Source organism: Hemitrygon akajei, chromosome 30 (genome assembly GCF_048418815.1).
Source record: "Hemitrygon akajei chromosome 30, sHemAka1.3, whole genome shotgun sequence".
Taxonomy (NCBI): Eukaryota; Metazoa; Chordata; class Chondrichthyes; order Myliobatiformes; family Dasyatidae; genus Hemitrygon; species Hemitrygon akajei.
In genome coordinates this window covers 31927445-31951493 of record NC_133153.1, presented here as the reverse complement: position 1 = coordinate 31951493, position 24049 = coordinate 31927445, and the positions used below count along the sequence as shown (strand labels likewise).

Below are 24049 nucleotides of genomic sequence, written 5' to 3'. Positions count from 1 at the left end.
TTATTCTCCGTTACACCGCCCATCTCTTGAATACTGCTATCGATTTTAATCTCCATTATGCTGCCCTCGGGGAGGTTTGCCTGCTGGAAAGTTTGTCGGTCCTATGCTTTTCTTACTTTAGTCATATAAAACCCTCTTATTCCTATTTAACTCATGGCCCAGGAACAGAAAGGTCTACAAAAAGTGACAGAACCCTTTCCATCATTGAGCACATCTACAAGGAGCGCTGCCACAAGAAAGCAGCATCCATCATCAAGGACTCCCATCTTCCAGGCCAGGCTCTCTTCTTACTACTCCACTGGGCAGGAGGAACAGGAGCCTTAGGACTCAGACCACCAGGTTCAGTAACAGTTATTACCCTTCAACCATCACATTCTGAACTTGCAAGGATGACTTTACCTACCCCAATGTTGAACTGACTTCAAAGCCGATGGACTCACTTTCACTGACTCTACAACTCATGTTCTCAGTATTATTTATTTACCTATTTTAAATTTCTATAATTTGTCTTCTTTTACACTTAGGCTGTTTGTCAGTTTTTATGAGCAGTTTTTCATAAATTCTACGTATTTCTTTACTTTCCTGTAAATGCCTGCATGAAATTGAATCTCAAGGTAGTATATGATGGTATCTACACACTTAGATAATAAATTTACTTTGAACTTTCATCATCAATCTAAAATGAGGGATGTTTTGCAGGGTACATGGAAGAACTACTAAAAGATGGGGTGTTTCCACCCACTGTAAATTTCATGCGCCAGTTGTACACAGCGGTTTATTAGGTCCTCTCTGTTGAGTTGACTCAATTATAACCCATTTTCTTGTTTTTGTTTCATGTGATATGTCTCTAATGAAAAAGCATGGAAATTCTCTGGTGCTTTAGGCAAAATTTCTTTCTTGACTAAAATTGGAAATGAGCTACTTATCATTGCATCACTGGTCATGGGAGGCTGCTGTGTGCAAACTGATTTTCCTACATCAAAACACAATCACCCTTTAAAAAGAATTTCTGCACAGGACTTAAACCAGCTATTTGAGTAATGGAAATTGAGCTTTACAGAACTCATGTAAAGTCCCTAAAAAAAAAATCAAACATACAGGACAAAATTTGCCCTCATGGAGTTTATGTATTACTTTGGAACCCATGTTTCTTGATACATGTGCAGCTGAGATGGCATTTCATTAATGATAATAGCAATGTGGTCTGTGTTCTGGGTATTTAACACCTCTGTAATGTGGGGGAAGAGAGAGGCCATCTACAGAGTCTTTTGCAACATCCTGAGATTGTTTTTTTTTAAAACATCAATATTACTTTAAATGTTTCCAAGTATTTTCAAATTTCAATTTAGCAGCAACTATAAAGGCAGCACCCAAAGATTTAAGAATAAACCAGCTCTGATAACAGAGGGAGACAGAGAGAAAGATGGCGCTTCAATCTGAGGTGCTGCCTTTCATTTTAATTTCGTGCAAAACCGTACTAAGATGCTGACAGACTTGAACCGTTCGCTCATCAACGGGTGTACTCCCCAGCAGTACTCAGTAATCTTCTACAGCTACGGCTGACAAGCACATTACATTGTTCTGTGGTTGCATGAGATCCCGTCTGAATGTGAGACTTGCTATTCTGTTGTGATTCCAGTCTATCAGCGGTTCATAAAATGAAAGTTTTAAATAATTAACAGATGGTTTAATCCACAACCAACAGCTGCATGGCCTTGCTTATGAACAAGATACTGATGGTGCTTGAATAGCTCTTTTCTCTCCTCCGAGAGAAGCTTTTGGGAACTTGGCCAAGATTTAGTTACTGGGTAATGATCTGTTGAAGCTCTCTCTGACCTTCACTTTGCTGTCAATTATCTCTAGAACTTCTTTTCAAGTTGGGCTTATTTGGCTTTCCATTTAAAGCAACGGAACCATTAGAATCTTAATCTGTTGTTCCCCACCTGGGGTCCACGAACTTATTTGTTAATAGTAGGGGTCCATGGGATTAAAAAAAAGGTTGGGAATCCTGCATTAGATGTTTTGAACAACAAGCAATAGATAACAGCCATGCTGATAGAAACAGGCAGAACAACCAGCTCAAACTCAACATGCAGCCATGTTAATCAGGACTTTCTCAGGAGTCTTACCTTGTTCTACCTCAGTGCAGTTTTCCCCGGAAAATCCATCTACGCAGAGGCAGTTGTAGGGATCCGAGGAGAATCCGGTCAGGCATGATCCTCCATTCTGGCAAGGATTGGGCTGACAAAGATGTTCTATAAAGAGAAGCACACAAAAACTGTCAAGCTCTCCGAAATATGCAGGCAGTAACGGGGGAAGTCAAGCACTTTCACCTTACACCGCGCTGCACAAGTACGTCAGGGCAACAAGTAGCTTTGCTGCTACAGCGAATGTGGAACTGCAACAGAGTGACCGGGCGTCATGACAACAACCTTTCCCTCAATGTCATCAAAAGAGCTGGTCATTGACTTCAGACAAGGTGGCGATGCACATCTTCCTGTCTACATCAACAGTGGTGAGGTTGAGAGGATGGAGAGCTTCGAGTTCCTAGATATGAACATCACCAACGGTCTTTCATGATCCAACCATGTTGATGTCCTCAAGAAAATTCACCAATGCCTCTACTTCCTCAGAGACCAAAGATGAGTAAGTCCCCATCAACTCTCACCAATTTTTATCAATGCACAATAGAAAGCATTCTGCCTGGATGCATTACGGCGTGATACGGCAACTGGTCTGCACATGATCACAAGAAACTGCAGAGAATTGTGGACACAGCTCAACACATTACAGGAACCAGCCTCCACTCTATGAACAGAGTCTATAGTTCTCACTGTCTCAGTAAAGCAGCCAGCATAATCAAAGTCCCCATCCACCCTGGACATTCTCTTGTCTCCCATAATCAGAAGATGCAAAAGCCTGAAAACATGTAGCACCAGGCACATGGTCAGCTTCTATCCCGCTGTTATCAGAGTCACCAACGGGCCTCTTATAAGATAAAATGGACCCTACTTCGTTATGTTCTTTCACTTAATTACTTACCCCCCTGCACTTTTTCCAATCGCTCTTACACTGTGTGGTGAACTAGATATACCTGTCTGACTGCTCCTGTGGCTCCTCCCAAGACCCTGCTGACTACCCCTGTGGCTCCTCCCACAGACCCCTGTATAAAGGCAACTGTGGCCTGCTGCTCTCCCTCATTTCCCCAGGATGTAGTGTTGTTCTTCAGTCAATAAAAGCCAATATCTCACTTCCTAAGTCTCGGCGTGAATTATTGATGGTGCATCACACTGTATTCGAGATATCGCTTTCTCCTTCTGGTAAAAAAGATCCCCTCCCCCTCTAGCATCTTTCCTTTTCTCACTTGCCTATCACTTCCCCCCCAGGTCCCCTGCTCCTCCTCTTTCTCCTGTGGTCCACTCTCCTCTCCTATCAGATTCCTTCCTCTCCAGCCTGGCTACCCACCTGGCTTTATCTATCACCTTCTAGCTGTCCTCCTTTCCTTCCTCCCACCTGTTTATTCCGATGTCTCGCCCCTTCCTTTCCAGTCCTTAAAAAGGGTCTCAGCGCGAAACATCAACTGCTTGTTCATTTCCATCAATGCTGCCCGACCTGCTGAATTCCTCTAGCATTTTGTGTTTGTTATTGTATTCTGCATCATTATTGTTTTACTTTATTTTAACCCAAAGCATTGTGTAATGATTTGATCTGTATGAACAGTGTACAAGAAAAGTTTTTAACTGTCTCTTGCAAGTGACAATTATAAACCAATACCAAAAAGGGACTAGATGAGATAGATTCATACACCACAGAAATGGGATGTTTTGGAGCACCTCCTCCATTTTGACTTCAGTGCCTACCTTCACTAATCCCATTTTCCTGAATTAAGCCTGAATCCTTCTCTGCTTTTCCTATCCAAGTACCTGTCCAACAGCCCATTAAATGTAATTGTATCAGCTTCCATCACCCTCTTCTAGGTGCTCTTACCAGACATTTAACACCCCATGTTTGAAAAAAAACTTACCCGTCACATCTTCTTTAAATTTCTCCCCTCTCACCTCAAACACTGTGCCCTCTAGTTCTAGATTCACTCCCCTAGGGGAAAGAAAAATGTTCTATCTATCCTGTATCACATTTCCTTGTTTTGTGGCTGCCTGTGTGACAAGGTTGAAATCTGTTCAATTTAGCCATAAATAATTTTCAAAAAGAGTTAAAGTAATTTATTTAATGTGAATAGAATTTCATGTTGAAAGAAAAAAGGGATATTTAAAACATGCAAATGTGTATAGTTGAAAATTCTGAGAATCAAGAAATACAGAAAATAATTGCAATTTTAAGCAAATTACCGTATTTATGTTCTCAGAAAAGCATTCAGTATTTTTTCCAAAGTTTTGTATAATTCTTTGAGTTACATGTTTGTTTGGAAACCATGAAAAATGGTTGTTTTCACCCACTGACTGGAATATTAAAGCTGCATGGAGATAGTGCCATAAGCACGCAGTATAACTGTTTGGATGCCTAGTATTGCTGATAACAGAAGGTGATAGTTTATTGGAGTATTTTTATATTTTGTGTTATATTTTGATAATTTGATAAAGTGATATGTTCCCACGGAATGACAGTTAAATCCAAAAGGCCTGAACGTTAAACGAGTAACAAAATTTTGGAGGCACTGCTGGGTTGGGTGTGCAGGTGGACCATCTCCTTGCCAGACCGAGTTCATCCACCCAGCCTTTCCTTAAAAGCTTGGAGCAGCAGCAGAGTGAGGCAGTCGACTGAGGTGAAGGTGAGGCCGAGAGCTGGTGGAGCAGTGCATACAGTGAATGCCAGAGGCTGCAGAATCCGGTCAGCGGCAGGTATTCTACAGACAACACAATAACTCACACCACTGCCAAGGGGAAAAGAAAATGGATGTGCTTAGGGATCTCCAAGAAGAAAATTGTGAGAAAGTGTGTGAATTCCCTAAAGACACGCTAGTCAAACTCAGTAACTTTCTTTAGCTCCCAGGAGAGAACAAAGATAAGGAAACACATTTGTCTCTCATATCCCTAATAAGTCACCATCTGGGAAGAGAGGAGCTGGGAAATTTGTTGGACAGTGGCATGTCTGAATTTCTGCAGGTTAGAGACAAGTTAAATGAGTTAGTGGTTGCTACAACTGCTGCGGCTGATGAAACAGAGGAAGAAAACAGGGAAATTACAGTAACCCGCAGTTCAATACAAAGGTGAGCTCTAGTAATCCGCAACAGTTCAGGGAAAATTGTCCCACCAGCGTGACACATTGATTTTAAACTATCTGGTCCGGTTGGTGAGCCTGGTCAGAAAGACTAATTGTCGTTTTCTAGCCTTGTCCGCCAGATAGAAAGCACCCTAAACAGAGGCTATCCAGAAGAAGAGATAATCGATGCAGTGATCAGAGTGATTATGCCTGGGCTCCCATTATGCAGTTATCTTGAGGGTAAATCAGACTTGAGCCAAAAAAAGCCTGAATGTTAAATGAGTAACAATATAAATGGGAAAAGAATTGAACTTGATTTAATGCGCTTCTCATTACCTGTTGTTATAGAGCTAACTCGATGCACAGTGATTTATTAAGTTACTGATGCATGACTAGTACAGTGTTTATGTTTCAATTGTCTCCCTTTGTCAGGGCACACCTGCAAAAAGATAAATCTCAAGGTTGCATACAATATACATACTTCCATAATAAATGTACTTTGAAGAAATAAATATTGCTCAGTTTAGTGATTAAAGAAGTTCCCCTTTTTTTAATTCAAAAGTTTTAAACCAAACTCCGGCCTGCTTAAGGATTTGCCCTGGCCAAGGACCCTCAGCCCTCCTAACTCGACAAAACTAATCCCAGAAGTTCAGTGCTATATGAGGCGTCCTGTCTTTCAAATGAGGCTTCAAATCAGGACTCTGCCTGCACACTTAAATGGATTTTAAAGATCCCCAAGGCATCCTTCAAAGATCTGAACAAAATTATTCCCAAACCTAATATCAAAAGGGATTATCTTAACAGCCTCACATTGCTGGTTCTGGGCTCTTGCTGTGCTGCATTCCACACTGCAATGGGACTACACTTCCAAAGCACGTCATTGACTGTAAATTGCTTTGGGATGTCCAATAATGGGCATGAAAGATGCTTCAGAAATGAAAGTCTTTCTCTTTATTCCTTTTGCGTAGGAATACCAAGATTGTGGGGCCTGCAAGGCTCAAGAGTCACATGTAGAGGAGTACTGTGGAAATGCCTTAGATAAATATAACCCAAGACTTTTGCACAGTACTGTAGTAATTTTATGTATTATACTGTACTGCTGCCCCAAAATAAAATTAATTTCATGACGTATGTGAGTGATGATAAACCTGATTCGGATATGTGACTCTTTTGAGGATTGAGATTGGGAAGAGGGCAATCATGGCTAGGATTATGGTAGGGAGGGGGCAGGAAGTACCAGAGACACATTATGTAACGATCAATAAACTAGTTGCTTGCAATCAAATGACCTTGACCTTGACTCAGGGCTGGGAGTGTCTGCATCTGCTCCACCATAGCCCCTGGCACTCCTTCTCTGCCACCTGTCCCATGCCCCTTCCACTGCACTCCGAGCTCCCCATTCCCAACATCCACTGCTCCTGCCAAATTTACAAACTGGCTCTCCGCTGTCAAATACAGTACTGTGCAAAACTCTTAGACACCCCAGCTATATATACGTGTCGAAGACTTTGGCATAGTACTGTAGCTGCTACATGACTGGCTTGGTGTGTAGTGACGAGGGGCAATAATGTTAATGAGCAGCCAGTGGGAATCCTTGGTATGATCAGGTTCTGCAGGCAAGCCTCAGCAAGGATTTCTTCTGTTTGATTTCCAGCAGGAGTCAGAGTGAGAGTGGTCGGAGATAGTTCCATCAGTCTGCATCAAATCTTGCCAAAAATCAATCTTTTCTTCGATAGCCTCAAAACAAAGAGCAGTAACAAGTCTGGTGCTGACACTGATTTCTTATTATCACATGTACCGAAATACAGTGAAAAGCTTGCACAGTTTATACAGATCAAACCATTTTAGTGCATTGAGAAAGAACAGATAAAACAATAGCAATGCAGAATAAAGTATAATAGTTAAACAAAGGTGCAGTGCAAGTAGGCAATAAGGTGCAAGGTCATAGACTGTAGATTGTGAGGTCAAGAGCCCATCTTATCATACCAGGAAACCATTTAGCAGCTTTATTCCAGTGCGATATTCCAGTCAGATCTTGAGCCTGGTGGGACATGCTCTCGGGCTTTTGTATCTTCAGCCCCTGATGGGAGAGGGGAAAAAAATTTTCTGGGGTGAGTTGGGTCTTTGTTTATCCTGGCTTCTTCACTGAGACAGCAAAAGATATGGACAGAGTCCCTGGAGGGAAGGCTGCTTTCCATGATGTGTCCACCAACTCCCTGCAGTGTCTTACGGTCACAGGCAGAGCAGTTCCCACAGCAAGCCATATACATCCAGATAGGATGCTTTTTTATGGTGCATGGATAAAAAAAATTGCTAAGGGTCAATGGGGAGGTACCAAATTATTTTAGCCTCAGGATTTCTTTAAAATCTAAATTTGTCACATTTAGAATTTTAATAATATAGCTTTATTCCCGAAAAGGCTGAGTGAAAAGATGAAACAAATTAGTTCTTTTTTTTATTGTTATTTATAAATTTAGGGCTGCATTGAGTCATTTAGCCATGGTTGATCCACATCTCTTTAAAAACCACAGAGACTAAGTATGTTATGCAAGTAGAGACACAGATCAGAGTTTAATTATTCGATTGCCTGGGGAGTTTTTCCAAATGTTTAAGTTGCTGTCTTCCCCCAAACATCCAGCACTAAGTGTTTCTAGCCACCCCAGACTAGTTTACTGATGTATTTGGCCACATGTAAAGGGCAGGGGCACTCAAACCTGGGAGGGCCACATTCTCAGCTTCCTGAAGTGCCAGTCAGTTCAGTGAAAGGGGAAAAAAACTGAGGGACTTCAATTTCTGTAACCCTTTTATGTCCCAAGCATATTACAGGCAATGAAGTACCTTTGAAATGTTTCCACTGTTCCTAGGTAAAAATGCAGAAATCAACTTTGTGCAGAGCAAGCTCCTTTGGAAATACACACAACTTGAATGATATGATTCCATAAGTGATGGGGTAGAGAGGAAATAATCGATCAGCCACGATTCAATGGAGAAGCAGACTCGATGCATCAAATGGCCCAATTCTGCTCCTATGTCTCATAAGAAACTTAGAAACATAGAAAATCAACAGCACATTACAGGCCCTTCAGCCCACAATGTTGAGCCGACCATATAACCTACTCTAGAAACTGCCTAGAATTTCTCTACTGCAGAGAGAGATCATGAGACAGTAAGACATAGGAGCAGAATTAGACCATTCAGCCCATCAAGTCTGCTCTACTATTTGATCATGGCTGATTTATTTTCCCTCTCAACACCATTCTCCTTCCTTGTCCCTGTAACCTTTGACACCCCTATTAATCAAGAACCCATCAATCTCTGCTTTAAAGCTACAGATATGTGCCTAAGATTTTCACACAGTATTGTATTTGGTGTAAATGCCAAAGTAACCTGCTATATTCTGAAATAATGCATAGAAATTTCTATGAAATTATGGCAATTTCAAATGCAGGCATTATCATCTGCACTGTCTTGATTTGGTATGGCTTCTTGGTCTTGGAAGCTGTACAATGTCTCCAAGGCAACAAAGAGGCAAAAGTAGATTAGAGGAGCCTTCAGTCATAATTGAATTTTAAATCCCACCAAGTGACCATTTCAGTTTAAACCCTATAAAGTTAAAATACAGAATAAATTGGTGCTAAGAGATACTGAGTCAATAATGAAGTCCTATGATTCCTCATCCATCCCTTCCTTGTGGGTGCTATCTTGATTCATATTTCCCCCCCCCCAAATATTTTCCCGGCCCCTCTCCCAGTTTTCCAGACTCCTTTTGTAAGCAGCACTAAGAATCTTTCCAATTGTCCATTGTAAAGCAAACACAGACTCTCCCAAGAATGGAGAGCAAATCATGCAGTGATATCTCTAACTTGGTAGAAAATCAGTTTTCAAAACTGACAATATTAATAAATTCTCAAGAGAAAAGCAAAGGGCCCAATGGTACAAATCCTAAACACAACCTTCTAATGATATTGTTTCAGATAAGATTTCACCTTCCATATTGCTGACATTCTAATTACAACTGCTTCATACTCTGCAATGATGCAGAAACTCTGCGTCTCAAATCTGTTCAATGGATCTTGGACCTCACAATCCATCTCGACAAGGTGTTGCAGCTTATTGCCTGCCTGCCTGCAAATCACTTTGTCTGAAACTCTAGATTCTGCATTCAGCTATTGCTTTCCTATGTAATGCCTCAATAGATAGATAGATAGATAGATAGATACTTTATTCATCCCCATGGGGAAATTCAACTTTTTTCCAATGTCCCATACACTTGTTGTAGCAAAACTAATTACATACAGTACTTAACTCAGTAAAAAATATGATATGCATCTAAATCACTCTCTCAAAAAGCATTAATAATAGCTTTAAAAAGTTCTTAAGTCCTGGTGGTTGAATTGTAAAGCCTAATGGCATTGGGGAGTATTGACCTCTTCATCCTGTCTGAGGAGCATTGCATCGATAGTAACCTGTCGCTGAAACTGCTTCTCTGTCTCTGGATGGTGCTATGTAGAGGATGTTCAGAGTTTTCCATAATTGACCGTAGCCTACTCAGCACCCTTCACAGTTCATACACAGTTGGATGAGTAAGGATGGCATGCAAAACAAAGATTTTGACTGTACCTCAGTACCTGTGACAATAATAAACCAATTGAAATGCCGGAAACATTCAGCAGGTCGGGCAGCTTCTGCAGGCGGACAAACTGAGTTAATGTTTCAATATCAAAACTCTTCTTCATAATGCTGCATCAGATCCTTGCTGTATAGATTCTGCCCTTTGTACTCATTAATAAATTCAGTTTCATTAATAAAGTCAGTTGGTATTTGAATCGACTGCAATGAAGATCACCCACCAGTTGACATGGCAACCAACACAGGTTTAGCTACAAATTCTCATGCCTAAACACCAGTAATACCAGCTCAGGGAAATGAAAATTTTTTACGCTGAATTTGGAGGGAATGAGCTGACCAGGTTGGGTGTGCAATGAAAATTTGTTCCCAGAGCCGGTGTGAAATGTTGTTCTTTTTTCTCTCCATTCTATGAGCTGATACTTGTCAGGACTGGTGTATGGTTACCAAGCAATTCAAAATAGAACACTAACCAAGTCCACTGGGGAGGTTGAAGGCCGTTGTTGTGGGCCCGAGTCTGTATGTGTTCGAGATCTGTCCTTGGCTTAAAGGAATGTGTAGGTTTGTGGGGTGGGAGGGAGGATGGAGCTTGTTTTTGCGGTTATTGTTTGTTGCTTGTTGTGTTCTGTGCTGTTCTGCCGAGCACCATGGGCATGTTATGTTGGTGACACTTGTGGGCTGCCCCCAGCACATCCTCAGGTGTGTTGGTTGTTAATATACATGATGCATTTCTCTGTATGTTTTCAATCAAGGAGGACTGTACGTAGCACCCACACCACATCCATCAGACTCAAAACACAGTTACTTTCTCCAAGCAGTATGGCTAATCAATACTTCTACCCATTAACCCACCCCACCACTACTTCATCATTTCCTGTCAGAGTCACCTTACGTAGAGACACTACGAAACCTTTTGTCAATTTATGTACATAAAATTAAAGTCTATAAGCTATCTTCTTTATCTTATTAAGTTTTCTTTGGTGCTGCATCGGATCCGGAGTAACAATTATTGAGTTCTCCTTTAGACTTGTGTATTGGAAATGACATTAAGTAATCCCAAATCCTTGAATGCTCTTGAATACAAATAAACTTGAATCTTGAACCTAACCAGCTGAAACCACAGGAAGACCCAATACACACGAATAAGCCGGCAATTGATAAGTGTTTTAACAAAGCAGAATACAGTAAGGCTGTGGATCTTACAAGAGAAGCTGCAAACAAACGGCTTCCATCACCTGCTGCGAGAATGGAATATCTTTCAACGTCTGGAGTTGGGAAAGGTCTTAGTGAGGATGGTAGTTACTTCAAATGGTACTCACACACAAACTAAATATGAGACTGACAAGGATAAGGATTAGTATACCTTGTTCCATCTCTAAGGAGATGCTATCAAAATAATGTCTTCAGAGACAATTACAATTTATAATGGTGGGAGAAATGAATAAATGGGTGTACAGGAGCAAGATACACCAGCTGGTGGAGTGGTGTCGCAGCAACAACCTTGCATTCAACGTCAGCAAGACGAAAGAGCTGATTGTGGACTTCAGAAAGAGTAAGAGGAGGAAAAGCAAACCAATCCTCATGGGGGGATCAGATGTGGAGAGAGTGAGCAATTTCAAGTTTCTGGGTATCAATATTTCTGAGGATATAACCTGGATGCAACACATTGATATAGCTATAAAGAAGGCAAGACAGCGGCTATACTTCATTTGGTGTTTGAAGAGAATTGGTTTGCCAACTACAACACTCCAAAACTTATACAAATGTATCGTGGAGATACATTACCATCTGGTATGGGGGGTGCTACTGCACCAGATCGAGGTAAGTTGCAGAAACTTGTAACATTAGTCAGCTTCATCATGGGTACCAGCCTCTGTAGAGTCCAAGACATCTTCAAGAAGCGGTGACTTAGGAATGCAGCATCCGTCATTAAGGGCCCCCACCACCCAGGACATGCCCTCTTCTCATTGTTATCATCGGGAAGGGGGTACAGAGGCCTGAAGGCACACGTTCAGTGATTCAGGTACAGCTTCATCCCCTCTGCCGTCCAATTTCTAAATGGCCAATGACCAATAAACACTACCTCACTACTTCTTTAAAAAACTTTTTTTGCACTACTTATTTTAACTTAACTAGTTAATAAATATATACATACTGTAATTCAGTTTTTTTCTCTATATTTATCATGTAATTCATTGCCGTAAAGTTAAAAAATTTCACATCATATGCCAGTGACACCTGATTCTACTTTAACATCAGAAAAGCAATCCGAATCATTCACTTCCTGCCATTAGGCAGCGTGACAATAAATAGCAGACTTGTTTCCAAAGATTAACTTCCATTTCCTTGTTCGTTGCCATGCCTCAATTGTTTAGGTATGGGTGCAAACAGATTTTGACAATGATATCTATCTGTTCACCGCCACAGCACTTGACTGTACTTCAAACTGAGACCACCCGTGCTCTGGGCAGGGGGAGTTTCTGTGCAATCTGTTCAAATGGAATGAGGACCTTCAGTGTTTAATGCTGACATTCATCATCGACTGACTTTCCCTATATATTCTGCAAATCATTTTTCCAGTACGACTAAAGACTGCCAAAAGGCAAGGCTGAAGTTATTTAAAGATTCATTGCTACCAGTCACAGGACAATTCTGTTGGAATTCTTTGAGGAACTAACAGGCAGGAAAGACAAAAGAGAGTTAAGGCTGATTTATACTTCTGCGTATGTTGGTGTGCCTGCGTCTCTCTGCAACTCACCACCAAAATGCTACTTGGCAGTGGGGTTTCTATGCCACTGTGTTGAGTTTCTTCGTGAGAGACATGGACAACGAAATGCATTTCAAATATTTTCGGATGTCAGCAGGTAGATTTGACGATTTGGCTCATCGTCTCCAACCATTTATTTCGCATCAGTGAATGCACAGTCTACAGACATGGAGGAGAAGAAGCTACCGGAAATGCGTAGGAGGAGATGCGATGCTACCAAGAGGACCGATCACAGTTGTTGCGGTCTGCGTCACCGCGATGCACGAGTTACTTTTTTAGGGTAGGGTGTGCGGTACCTACGGCGTAGATTCAATGCAGAAGTATAAATCAGGTGTTTATTTGGATTTTTAGAAGGCCTTTGACAAGGTGCCACATATTAGGCTGCTTAACAAGGTAAGAGCCCATGGTTACTAGCATGGATAGAGGATTGGCTGAGCAGCAAGAGGCAAAGAGGGGGCCTTTTCTGGTTGGCTGCCGGTGCCTAGTGAAATTCCGCAGGTGTCGGTATTGGAACCGCTTCTTTTCACATTATATGTCAATGATTTGGGTGATGGAACTGATAGCTTTGTGGCCAAGCTTGCAGACAATACGAAGATAAGAGGAAGGGCAGGTAGTATTGAGGAAGCAGGTGTCTCCAAAAGGACTTAGGAAGATTGGGAGAATGGACAAAAAAAGTGGGAGATAGAACAGGGTGTATGGTTGTGCACTTCAGTAGGATTTACGAGTTTCTTAAATGCCCCTAAGGTGTTTGCCTCTACCACCACCAACCCTGGTGGGTTATTCCATGTATCCACCACTCTGCATAAAAAAAACTACTTCTGAAACCTAACCCCCTACTTTCCTTCAATCACCTTAAAGTTATCCCCCTCTTGTTAGACATTCTGCTCTGGGAAAAAGTGTCTGGCTGTCCACTTGTTCTAGGCCTCATACTGTGGAAGATTGTTTCCAATGTTGGGGAAGTCCAGAACGAGGGGTCACAGTTTAAGGATAAAGGGGAAGCCTTTTAGGGCCGAGATGAGGAAAAACTTCTTCACACAGAGAGTAGTGAATCTGTGGAATTCTCTGCCACAGGAAACAGTTGAGGCCAGTTCATTGGTTATATTTAAGAGGAAGTTAGATGTGGCCCTTGTGGCTAAAGGGATCGGGGGTATGGAGAGAAAGCAGGTACAGGGTTCTGAGTTGGATGATCAGCCATGATCATACTGAATGGTGGTGCAGGCTCGAAGGGCTGAATGGCCTACTCCTGCACCTATTTTCTATGTTTCTATACTCTTAAGTTGCAATATTTTATACTGCAATTCTACAATTTAAGGTTGAGCTGTATTATTGCAAATCACAGCAAAAATAAATCAAATGATTGTCTGTACTCACCTCCACTTGAGGTGCCAAATCTTCAGAGGATGTTCCTGCTAATCAGCATTGCCATTTTGTAGAAACGTAAATATAATTAATTGGCTTTTCACACTTTGCCTAACATTTGAAATAATGCAGAGAAGCACATTAACTTCAGAAGAAATGTGTCTCCTCTCCACCCACTCATCAACAACTCTATAGTTAGCACTGTTTCAATATTCAGGTTCCCGGGCATGATTATTTCGCAGGACCTCATGAAGGAGAACCACATCTCCTTCATTTACAAAAAGGTTCAGCAGAGGATATGCTTCTTGCGGCAGCTGGTGAAATTCCGTGTTCCCCAGAACGTACTGGTGCAGTTCTCCACTGCCGTCATAGAGAGCATCTCTCACATCAGCCATCACTGCCCAGCTTGGCGCAGCATCCTCTCATAATGTACAAAAACTTCAGTGAACCGTCAGGTCAGCAGAAAAGGTCAATGGCGGCAGTCTACCATCACTGCAGGACTTGTATGTGGTCCAGGATGAAGAAGCGGGCAGAAAAAAATCATTGTGGATACTACCCACCCTACAAAAAGCCTCTTCCAAAAGCTCCCTTCCGGAGAGTGCTAAAGAGTTGTTAACACAAAAATTTCATGTGATCTTTAATGTTCCTTCCCCCAGTCAGTTAATCTGATCATCCATTCCAGTTAGTCACCTGCACAACCCCTTATCTATTACCCCAGTCACTGCAAACATTTTCAACCACATTTTGTATTACTCTCTCCACTGTACGTACATACATGCAGGTAAGTATGCATTTATGCACATTTTATTCCATATCCTTACTTTAGCCTTTAAATTTATATTTTATATTATTCTTTATAATTGCTGAACATTATAAAGCACATTGCATGTGCTTGTGTTATGTTATCTGTTTTGGCCGATGGACACCAATTCAACAAGAAAGTTCCCATACATGAATACCAGATGAAGAGAATTTTTCCAAAGCATTTTCCCCTAAATCTCCTTGACAACATGCACCTGCTCCCAACCCTCATCCTCACACACTGTTATTACTTAACTAGAATATCTGGAAACGATCAGCCTGCTATTTGATTGCCTTTCCTCCAAAAGAGTGACTGCACTTTAATGTACTTTGGGAAGACCAGAGGTCATTATTAAGGTGCAATTTAAAGGCAGATTTTTTTCCTTCTAATTGTAAGTCAGTCTTTCTTGGTTCCCTAAACTCCTTAAACGCGGTTACCCCCCTGAATCCCGTCTCCACCCGATCCACTAACTTTTCAAACCCGAGCTGGGTAAGGTAGCACCAATTATAAAGACCCTGTTATATAAACTATGGCTCTTAGGTTGGTATTTGGTCCACTGCTTGAGCTTGGAAACCAGTATACAGCAATGGACAAAGTAAAGCTAGAATATACAGTAACTTTCCTGGTGATTCACTTGCCACAGTTTAAAATGTGTGAATAAACAACAAAGGGTTGTCTTGCAGACCCTGCTGTCGTCCATATAATCAACGGAATGGGGTAAATTACTAAAATATAGCAGTATCCACCGAAATTAAATATACAAACTCGGCCTCTTTATCTGCCAATGATGTGGCAACAACTCAACGCACAAAACCTCAAGGGGTTCAGTTGTTGCTCAGACCCAACATCAGAATGGGGAAGAAATATCATCCAAGTGACTTTGACTCTGGAATGATTGTCGGTTCCAGATGGGGTGGTTTGAGTATCTCAAACAGCTGAACTCCTGGAATTTTCACACACGGTTAGGAAAGTGAGAGACAAGGAGTGGAAGGATTTTGGCTGAAGGCAGGTTTCTGGGACTATCTGGGTGGTACCATGGACCGGTTGGGCAGAGCGGCCTGTATCCATGCTGGTTTGGTTTATAATTCTATTTGAGCTATTTCCCTTTCACCACACCTGCACATTCAATCAACCCAGCCACCAGCTCTTACGAATGACTATTGGTTTTAAGTGCAGGTGTATGTCAGTTTGTCAAAACTGTATAAATAGACTAGGTAACGTGTCCTCTTTGAACTACCATTCAATGAATCACATGCCATTGTTACATCTCTGTTTGAAATCTATGTTTGCCTCTGAATAAACGTGGATTTCACACAGGTTTCACTGCCATTAACCTATCCAACCGTGAAATGAGGTTGATATTTTCGCCTGCATCTGTGCTGCAAGATCAGAAGAACCAATTTCATTTATTGCCACAAAAATTCCAGCCTCCTTCCTTGACAGTGCAGGTTTCACATGAGAGAGAGAGAGAAGGGTCTGTCTTCTATCAAGTAATTACTCCTGAACCCTGCGCAAACGCAGGTGGGGAGGTAATTATTTTATTCATTTATGGGTACAGCACGTTAACAGGCCCTTCCAGCCTAATCAGCATACACCACCCATGTGACCTTGTCTAAGTGTTCAGCACCTCAAACTATAGAGGATAAGTGTTTAAGAGATGCATTCAAATACTACAGATTGTATTTTTTTTCTTGGTGAATTCAAGGCCAGACAACCGACTGATAAATCTCACAGATTTATCATGCGTTTCACCAGCCATTTAATGAATGTGGTGATGACGAAAGTGTTGCCCACAGGCCCAGATTTTCATGACCACTTCAACCTGTGCCATCTCGATTCGTTCAGGAGCACGAGTGGAGGAGCACACTGAAGCTCAGAGCTGGCACGGCAAAGGCTTGGTGGGTAAAGACCGTAGTCTACACATGCCACCACAGGACAATGAGGTGCCTGGATCCTGTGTAACAGCTTTCTGATCACCTCGTGGGTACTTACTGTGAATGCCTGCATGAGTGACAATGATGTACTGTGAGAAGACGTAAATATCACAATGGGTGTAAAGAAGGACATACTGATTATATTGCATTTACTGTATATATTTTTAAAGTACATTTTTGTAATTAAAATAATTGATTCAAAAATAAGCCAGTTATACCATACTGTGTAAAAACCTTAGGCACAAATATATAGCTAGGGCGCCTAAGACTTTTGTCTTATTTATCTACATGGACCGGAGAGTGAGCTTGTACCTCCGGCGGGAGCAAAGGATGTTGGGAATGGTGAGGACGGAGCTCCTCAGGAGGGGTGTGGGACAGGTGGCAGAGGAGGAGTGCCGGGGCAGGATGAGACATGGGTGCAGACACACCCAGGCAAGGTCACTTGTATCCAAACAATGGTTTATTGATCATTACAGTATGTCTGTCTGGTGCTTCCCCCTCCCTCCCCCTTTTCCCAACCATGACCCCCCTCTCCCTGCCACTTTCCCACTATCAGTCCACAAGAGAGACATATAATAGAATCAAGTTTATCATCACTTACATATGTCAAGAATTCTTTTTCTGTGGCCGCAGTACAGAGCAATATAAAATTATTACAGCACTGTGCAAAAGTCTTATGCACCCCAGCTCTATATGTGCCTAAGACTCATTACAGTGAGGCTAAGCACAGCTTATTTAAGTTTGTCTGACAACACCACTGTTGTTGATCAAACCAAAGGCAGTGATGAATCAGCATGTAGGAGGGAGACTGAAAATCTGGCTGAGCACTGCCACAACCACCTCTCACTCAATGTGAGCAAAACCAAAGAGCTGATTACTGACTTCAGGAGGAATCCAGAGGGGGCCGTGATGCAGCCCTCATCAGGGGATCAGAGGTGGAGAGGGTCAGTAACTTCAAATTCCTCAGCGTTTTCATTTCAAAGGATCTGTCCTGGGCCCAGCACACAAGTGCCATTACAAAGAAGGCATGACATCACCTCTACTTTCTTAGAAACTTGCAAAGAATCAAAATTCTCTACATGCCCAGAGGAGAGTGCACAAAGTGGTTGCATCTTGGCCTGGTATGGAAACACCAATGCTCAAGAATGGATAAACCTACAAAAAGTAGTGGATACAGTCCAGCACAACTCATGTTCTCAATATTATTATTGATCTACTAATATTACTTCATTTTTCTTTTCAAATTTGCACTATTTTTTGCCTTTTGCACATTGGTTGTTTGTCCATCTTTGTGCATAGTCTTTCATTGATTCTATTGTGTTTCTTTGTACTTGCTGTGAATGCCCGAAAGAAAATGAATCTCAGGGTAGTATACGATGAGATATGAGTTTTAATAATAAATTTAATTTGAAATTTTTAATGATTTGTTCAAATAAGTGACTACAACTAGCTTATTCACACAATTGTCTCCAAGAGCCAATAAAAGCAAACAGTTGGATTCTATTTGACAAGTTATACTAACATCGAAAGTACATAGAACGTAACAGCACAGTACAGGCCCTTCAGCCCATAATGTAGTGCAATCCTTTTAATCTACTCTAACAACAGTCTAACCTTTCCCTTCTACATAGCCCTCCATTTTTCTATAATCTATGTGCCAATCTGACCAAGAGTTCCTTAAATGTCCCTAATATATCAGCCTCTGCCACCAGCCTGGCAAGGAATTCCACATTACCACTATTGTTTATGTGGAAAAAAAACATATCTCTGACATCTCTATACTTTCCTCAAATCACCTTAAAATTATACCGCCTTGTATTAGCCATTTCCACCCTGGGAAAAGTCTCTGGCTGTCCACTCTCTCTATGTCTCTTATCTTGTACACCTGTATCTAGTCATCTCTCATCCATCTTCACCCCAAAGAGAAAAGCCCTAGTTCACTCAACCTTTCCTAAGATATGCTCTCCAATCCAGGCAGCATCCTGGTAAGACTCTTCTGGACTCTCTCTATGTTTCTCTTTTTTAAAGACATTTCTCTCATTCCCACAGTCTTAGGCTTTAAACTAAATGGCTAACTTTAAACATGAAAAACAATCACTGAACATCAAGTCAAGTCACTTTTATTGTCATTTCGACCATAACTGCTGGTACAGTACATAGTAAAAATGAGACAACATTTTTCAGGACTATGGTGTTACATGACATAGTACAAAAACTAGACTGAACTACATAAAAAACAACACAGAGAAAAAAAAAACTAGACTACAGACCTACCAGGACTGCATAAAGTGCACAAAACAGTGCAGGCATTACAATAAATAATAAACAGGACAGTAGGGAAAGGTGTTCAGTCCATGCATCGGGTATTGAGGAGTCTGATAGCTTGGGGGAAGAAACTGTTACATAGTCTGGTCGTGAGAGCCCGAATGCTTCGGTGCCTTTTCCCAGACGGCAGGAGGGAGAAGAGATTGGATGAGGGGTGCGTGGGGTCCTTCATAATGCTGCTTCCTTTGCGGATGCAGCGTGTAGTGTAAATGTCCGTGATGGCGGGAAGAGAGACCCTGATGATCTTCTCAGCTGACCTCACTATCCGCTGCAGGGTCTTGCGATCCGAGATGGTGCAATTTCCAAACCGGGCAGCGATGCAGCTGCTCAGGATGGTCTCAATACATCCTCTGTAGAATGTGATGAGGATGGGGAGGTGGGAGATGGACTTCCCTCAGCCTTCACAGAAAGTAGAGACGCTGCTGGGCTTTCTTTGTAAAGATGTACACAGATTTGTGATTTACTTCTCTAGATACAAAAGTCTATGTTGTGAGTGCAAACCTACCGAATGAAAACCAATGGTGGAGGAGATACAAGTGAAGCTGCAGCATTAATCATAACCCATGCTTTCCAAGTTAATGTGTATTTATTATTATTATTATTGTTTGGTTTATTTTTTTCTCTCTTTTTGTATTTGCAGTTTGTTGTCTTTTGCACATTGGTTGCTTGTCCGTTTTTGTTGTGGCAGGTTTTTCATTGACTATGATGCTTCTTTGTAGTTACGATCAATGACTGCAAAATGACATGCATGTACAGAACTGTACATGAGGATTAGGCAGCCTAGCTACATAAACAGTACTGTGCAAAATTCTAAATACATATATATAAGCCAGTACTGTAGTAACTGTACTGCTGCCACAAAATAAAACAAATGTCATGACACGTGTGAGCGATGATAAACCTGACTCTGAAATGGGTCACTATTGTAGACTGAGAGTGGGAAGGGGGGAGGGAGAGAGGAATCTTGATTGGGAAAAGGGGAAGGGAGCGGGAAGCACCAGAGAGACACTCTGTAATGTCAATAAACCATTGTTTGGAATCAAAAGACCTTGCCTGGTGTCTCAGGGCTACGTGTGTCTGCACCTGTGCCACCCCCACCCCTGGCACTCCTTCTACCACCACATCCCCCCTACAGCATGTCACCCTCAATACAGGTGTCCCCCCCCCTTTACAAAGGTAGAGTTTCCTATGAAACCTTTCTTAAGCCGAAATGGCGTAAAGTGAAGAACCATTAATTTATATGGGGAAAAATTTTGTAAAAGCAAAAATCCTCTTTGTAATGCAAAAACAGGCTACTAATGCAGGTCTTTTGTAAAAGCAAAGTGGCATAGAGCGAACCTTCGTAAAGCGGGGGGGACACCTGTATTCCCAACATCCTTTAAGAACATAAGAGATAAGAGCAGGAGTAGGCCAATCGGCCCCTCAAGCCTGCTCCGCCATTCAACAAGATCATGGCTGATCCAATCTTAACTCTAGTTTTCACCGAATCCCACAAGGCAACAGTGCCAACCAACAGGGCACCATGCCGCCCATTTTATTTTATTATTCATCCCGCCCAAACCCATGTGATCACCCGGGGAAAAAAAACCGAGTTGCCAATTGAGGAGAAAAAATCTGGAAAATTCCTCTCCGACCCATCCAGGCTATCGAAAACTGGTCCAGGAGATCACATGGCTGATCTAAACCTAGCCTCATGTCCACTTACCTGCTCGCTCACCGTATCCCCTAATGCCATTTTTATCCAGGAAAATGTCTATCTCCGTTTTGAATTTATTGAGTGTAGTAGCTTCCACAGCTCTCTGGGGCAGTAAATTCCACAGCCCCACTACCCTCTGAGTTAAGAAATTTCTCCGCATCTCAGTCCTGGAACGGCATCCCCTTATTTTAAGATTATGCCCCCTAGTCCTAGTTTCACCCATCATTGGGAACATTCTCCCCGCATCCACCCGATAAAGCCCCTTCACAATCTTATATGTTTCAATAAGATCGCCTCTCATTCTTCAGAACTCCAATGAGTAGAGTCCCAATCTTCTCAACCTCTCATCATACATCAACCCACCCATCGCCGGAATTAACCTAGTGAACCTTCTCTGCACTGCCTCGAGAGCCAGTATGTCCTTTCTTAAATAAGGACACTAGAACTGCACGCAGTACTCCAGGTGTGGTTTCACCAATACCTGGCACAACTGCAGTAAGACCTCCCTGTTCTTATACTCCATCCCCCTAGCAATAAAAGCCAGCATTCCATTGGCCTTCTTGACCACCTGCTGCACTTGCATACTAACTTTTTGTGTTTCCTGCACCAGGACCCCCAGATCCCTTTGCACAGAAGCACTTTCCAGTTTCTCTCCATTTAGATAATAACTTGCTCTATTATTTTTCCTGCCAAAGTGCAAGACCTCACACTTGTCAGTATTATATTTCATCTGCCAAATGTCTGCCCAATCACTCAGCCTATCTATGTCCCGCTGCAGGGTTTCAATGTCCTCCGCACTTATTACACTCCCTCCCATCTTTGTGTCATCTTTACTCCCACCAGATTTATGAATTCACTCTCTGCTCCACGTTGACAAATACAGTACTGTGCAAAAGTCTTAGGCACCCGAGCTATATACATGTCCTTAAGACATTTGCACAGTGGTTATTTGAAAATAAATTTACTTTGAACTCTTTGAAATTTGAATTGCACCTTGCTCTTGTATTTATATTTATTGTGGTTTTTGTGTTTTATGTTCTTTATGCTTAATTGTTTTCTAATCCTGCACCAGATCCAGAGTAACAAACATTTTGCTTCCCTTTACACTCGAGTACTGAAGAATGACAATAAACTATCTTGAATCTTATTTTACTCCCCTTGGAATCTGATTTCATCTGGGACGAACATTAAAACAGTTGTTGATTCAGATGTTACATGGCAGTTGCAACACCTGTTCCAGATGCAAGAATTAAAGAGAACACAAAGTACACTGCAGATGCTGGGGTCAAAGCAACGTGTACAACACGAACTGAACAGGTCGGGCAGCGCCCGTGGAAATGAGCAGTCAACGTTTCGGGCCGAGACCCTTCGTCAGGACTGAAGAGGGAGGAGGCAGGGGCCCTATAAAGAAGGTGGGGGGGAGGGTGGGAAGGAGAAGGCTGGTAGGTGCCAGGTGAAAAACCAATCAGAGGAAAGATCAAGGGGTGGGGGAGGGGAAGCAGAGAGGGGATAGGCCAGAGAGGTGAAGAAGGGATACAAGGGGAAAGCACTATGGGTAGTAGAAGGCAGAATCATGAGAGAGGTGATAGGCAGCTGGAGGAGGAGGCAGAGTGAAGGTGGGATGGGGGAAGGGAGAAGGAGGGAATTACCGGAAGTTGGAGAATTCAGTGTTCATGCCAAGGGGCTGGAGACTACCCAGACGGTATACGAGGTGGGCTTGACGAAGGGTCTCGGCCCAAAACGTTGACTGCTCTTTTCCATGGATGCTGCCTGACCTGCTGAGTTCCTCCAGCTTGTTGTCAGAACTAAAGAGAGAAAGCTGGTCATTGTGCTGGAACCTTAGCACCTCTGACATTTATCATGTAATGCGAGTTACCCTTCTCATGCAAGTCAAAGTAATGACTGCAATGGGACTAAACCTCATAGGCCACTCAAGCCGAACCCCTTACTTACAGTTAACCAACTCCAATAGCTGTGCAATTTCAATAAGTGGTCAGTAGATAGTGATATGCACAGTAGCATAACGATTAACACCAACAATGCAGGTTCAGTGTCACTGCTGTCTATAAGCAGTTTGTACGTTCTCCCCGTGATTGTGTGGGTGTCCTCCCACTTTCCAAAGACATATGGGATGGTAGGTCAGTTTGGTGATATAGGGTGGCACAGATCCATTGGGCCAGAAGGTACTGTTACCAATATATAACAGAGATAGAGAGATAAGGTGCCTATAAAAAAATATTCAACTTCCCCCCCCCCCAGAAGTTTTCATGTTGTATTGTTTTACAACATTGAATCACAGTGGATTTTTGACACTGATCAACAGAAAAGACTCGTGTCAAAATGAAAACAAATTTCTACAAATTGGTCTGAATTTATTACAATTATTTAGCACAACATATTTGACTGCATAAGTATTCACCCCTTCAAGTCAGTATTTAGTAGATGCATCTTTGGCAGCAATTACAGCCTTGAGTCTGTGTGGATAGGCCTTGATCAGCTTTGCACATCTGGACACTGCAATTTTTTCAGCATTCTTCTTTACAAAACTGCTCAAACTCTGTCAGACTGCATGGGGGTCGTGAGTGAACTGCCCTTTTCAAGTCCAGCCACAAAATCTCAATTGGGTTGAGGTCTGGACTGTGACTTGGCCACTCCAGGACATTAACTTTGATGTTTTTAAGCCATTCCTATGTAGCTTTGGCTTTTTGCTTGGGATTATTAACTTGCAGGAAAACAAATCTTCTCACAAGTCACAGTTCTCTTGCAGACTGCATCAAGTTTTCCTCTAGGATTTCCCTGTATTTTGCTGCATTCACAAGCCTTCCAGGGCCTGCTGCAGTGAAGATGCAGCCACCACCTTGCAGCAGGGAATGGTGTGTTTCGATGATGTGTGATGTTTGGCTTATGCCAAACATAGCATTTAGTCTGATGGCCAAAAAACTCAATTTTGGTTTCATCAGACCATAGAACCTTCTTCCAACTGGCTTCAGAGTCTCCCAATTGTCTTCTGGCAAACTCCAGCAGAGACATCATGTGAGTATTTTTTCAAAAGTAACTTTCTTTTTGCCTCTCTCCCATAAAGCTGTGACTGGTGAAGCACCCGGATAACAGTTGTTGTATACGCAGTCTCTCCCATCTCGGCCACTAAAGCTTGTAATTCCACCAGAGTTGTCTTGGTGGCCTCTCTCACTAGTCCCCTTCTTCATGGTCACTCAGTTTTTGAGGATGGCCTGTTCTAGACAGATTTACAGCTGTGTCATATTCTTTCCATTTCTTGATGATTGACTTATCTGCACTCCAAGGGATATTCAGTGACTTAGAAA

At 42.1% G+C, this 24049-nt stretch overlaps 1 protein-coding gene across 4 annotated transcripts in view; it reads right to left on the bottom strand.

Annotated features, from left to right (window-relative positions):
- LOC140718594 (EGF-like repeat and discoidin I-like domain-containing protein 3) overlaps positions 1 to 24049 on the bottom strand; it is a 116655-nt gene that overhangs the window by 66955 nt on the left and 25651 nt on the right. For all 4 annotated transcript variants that reach the window (XM_073032551.1, XM_073032552.1, XM_073032554.1 and 1 more), the window contains exon 2: positions 2130 to 2255. In XM_073032551.1, the coding sequence (XP_072888652.1) occupies positions 2130 to 2255 (126 nt within the window). The remainder of the gene's footprint in view (positions 1 to 2129; positions 2256 to 24049) is intronic.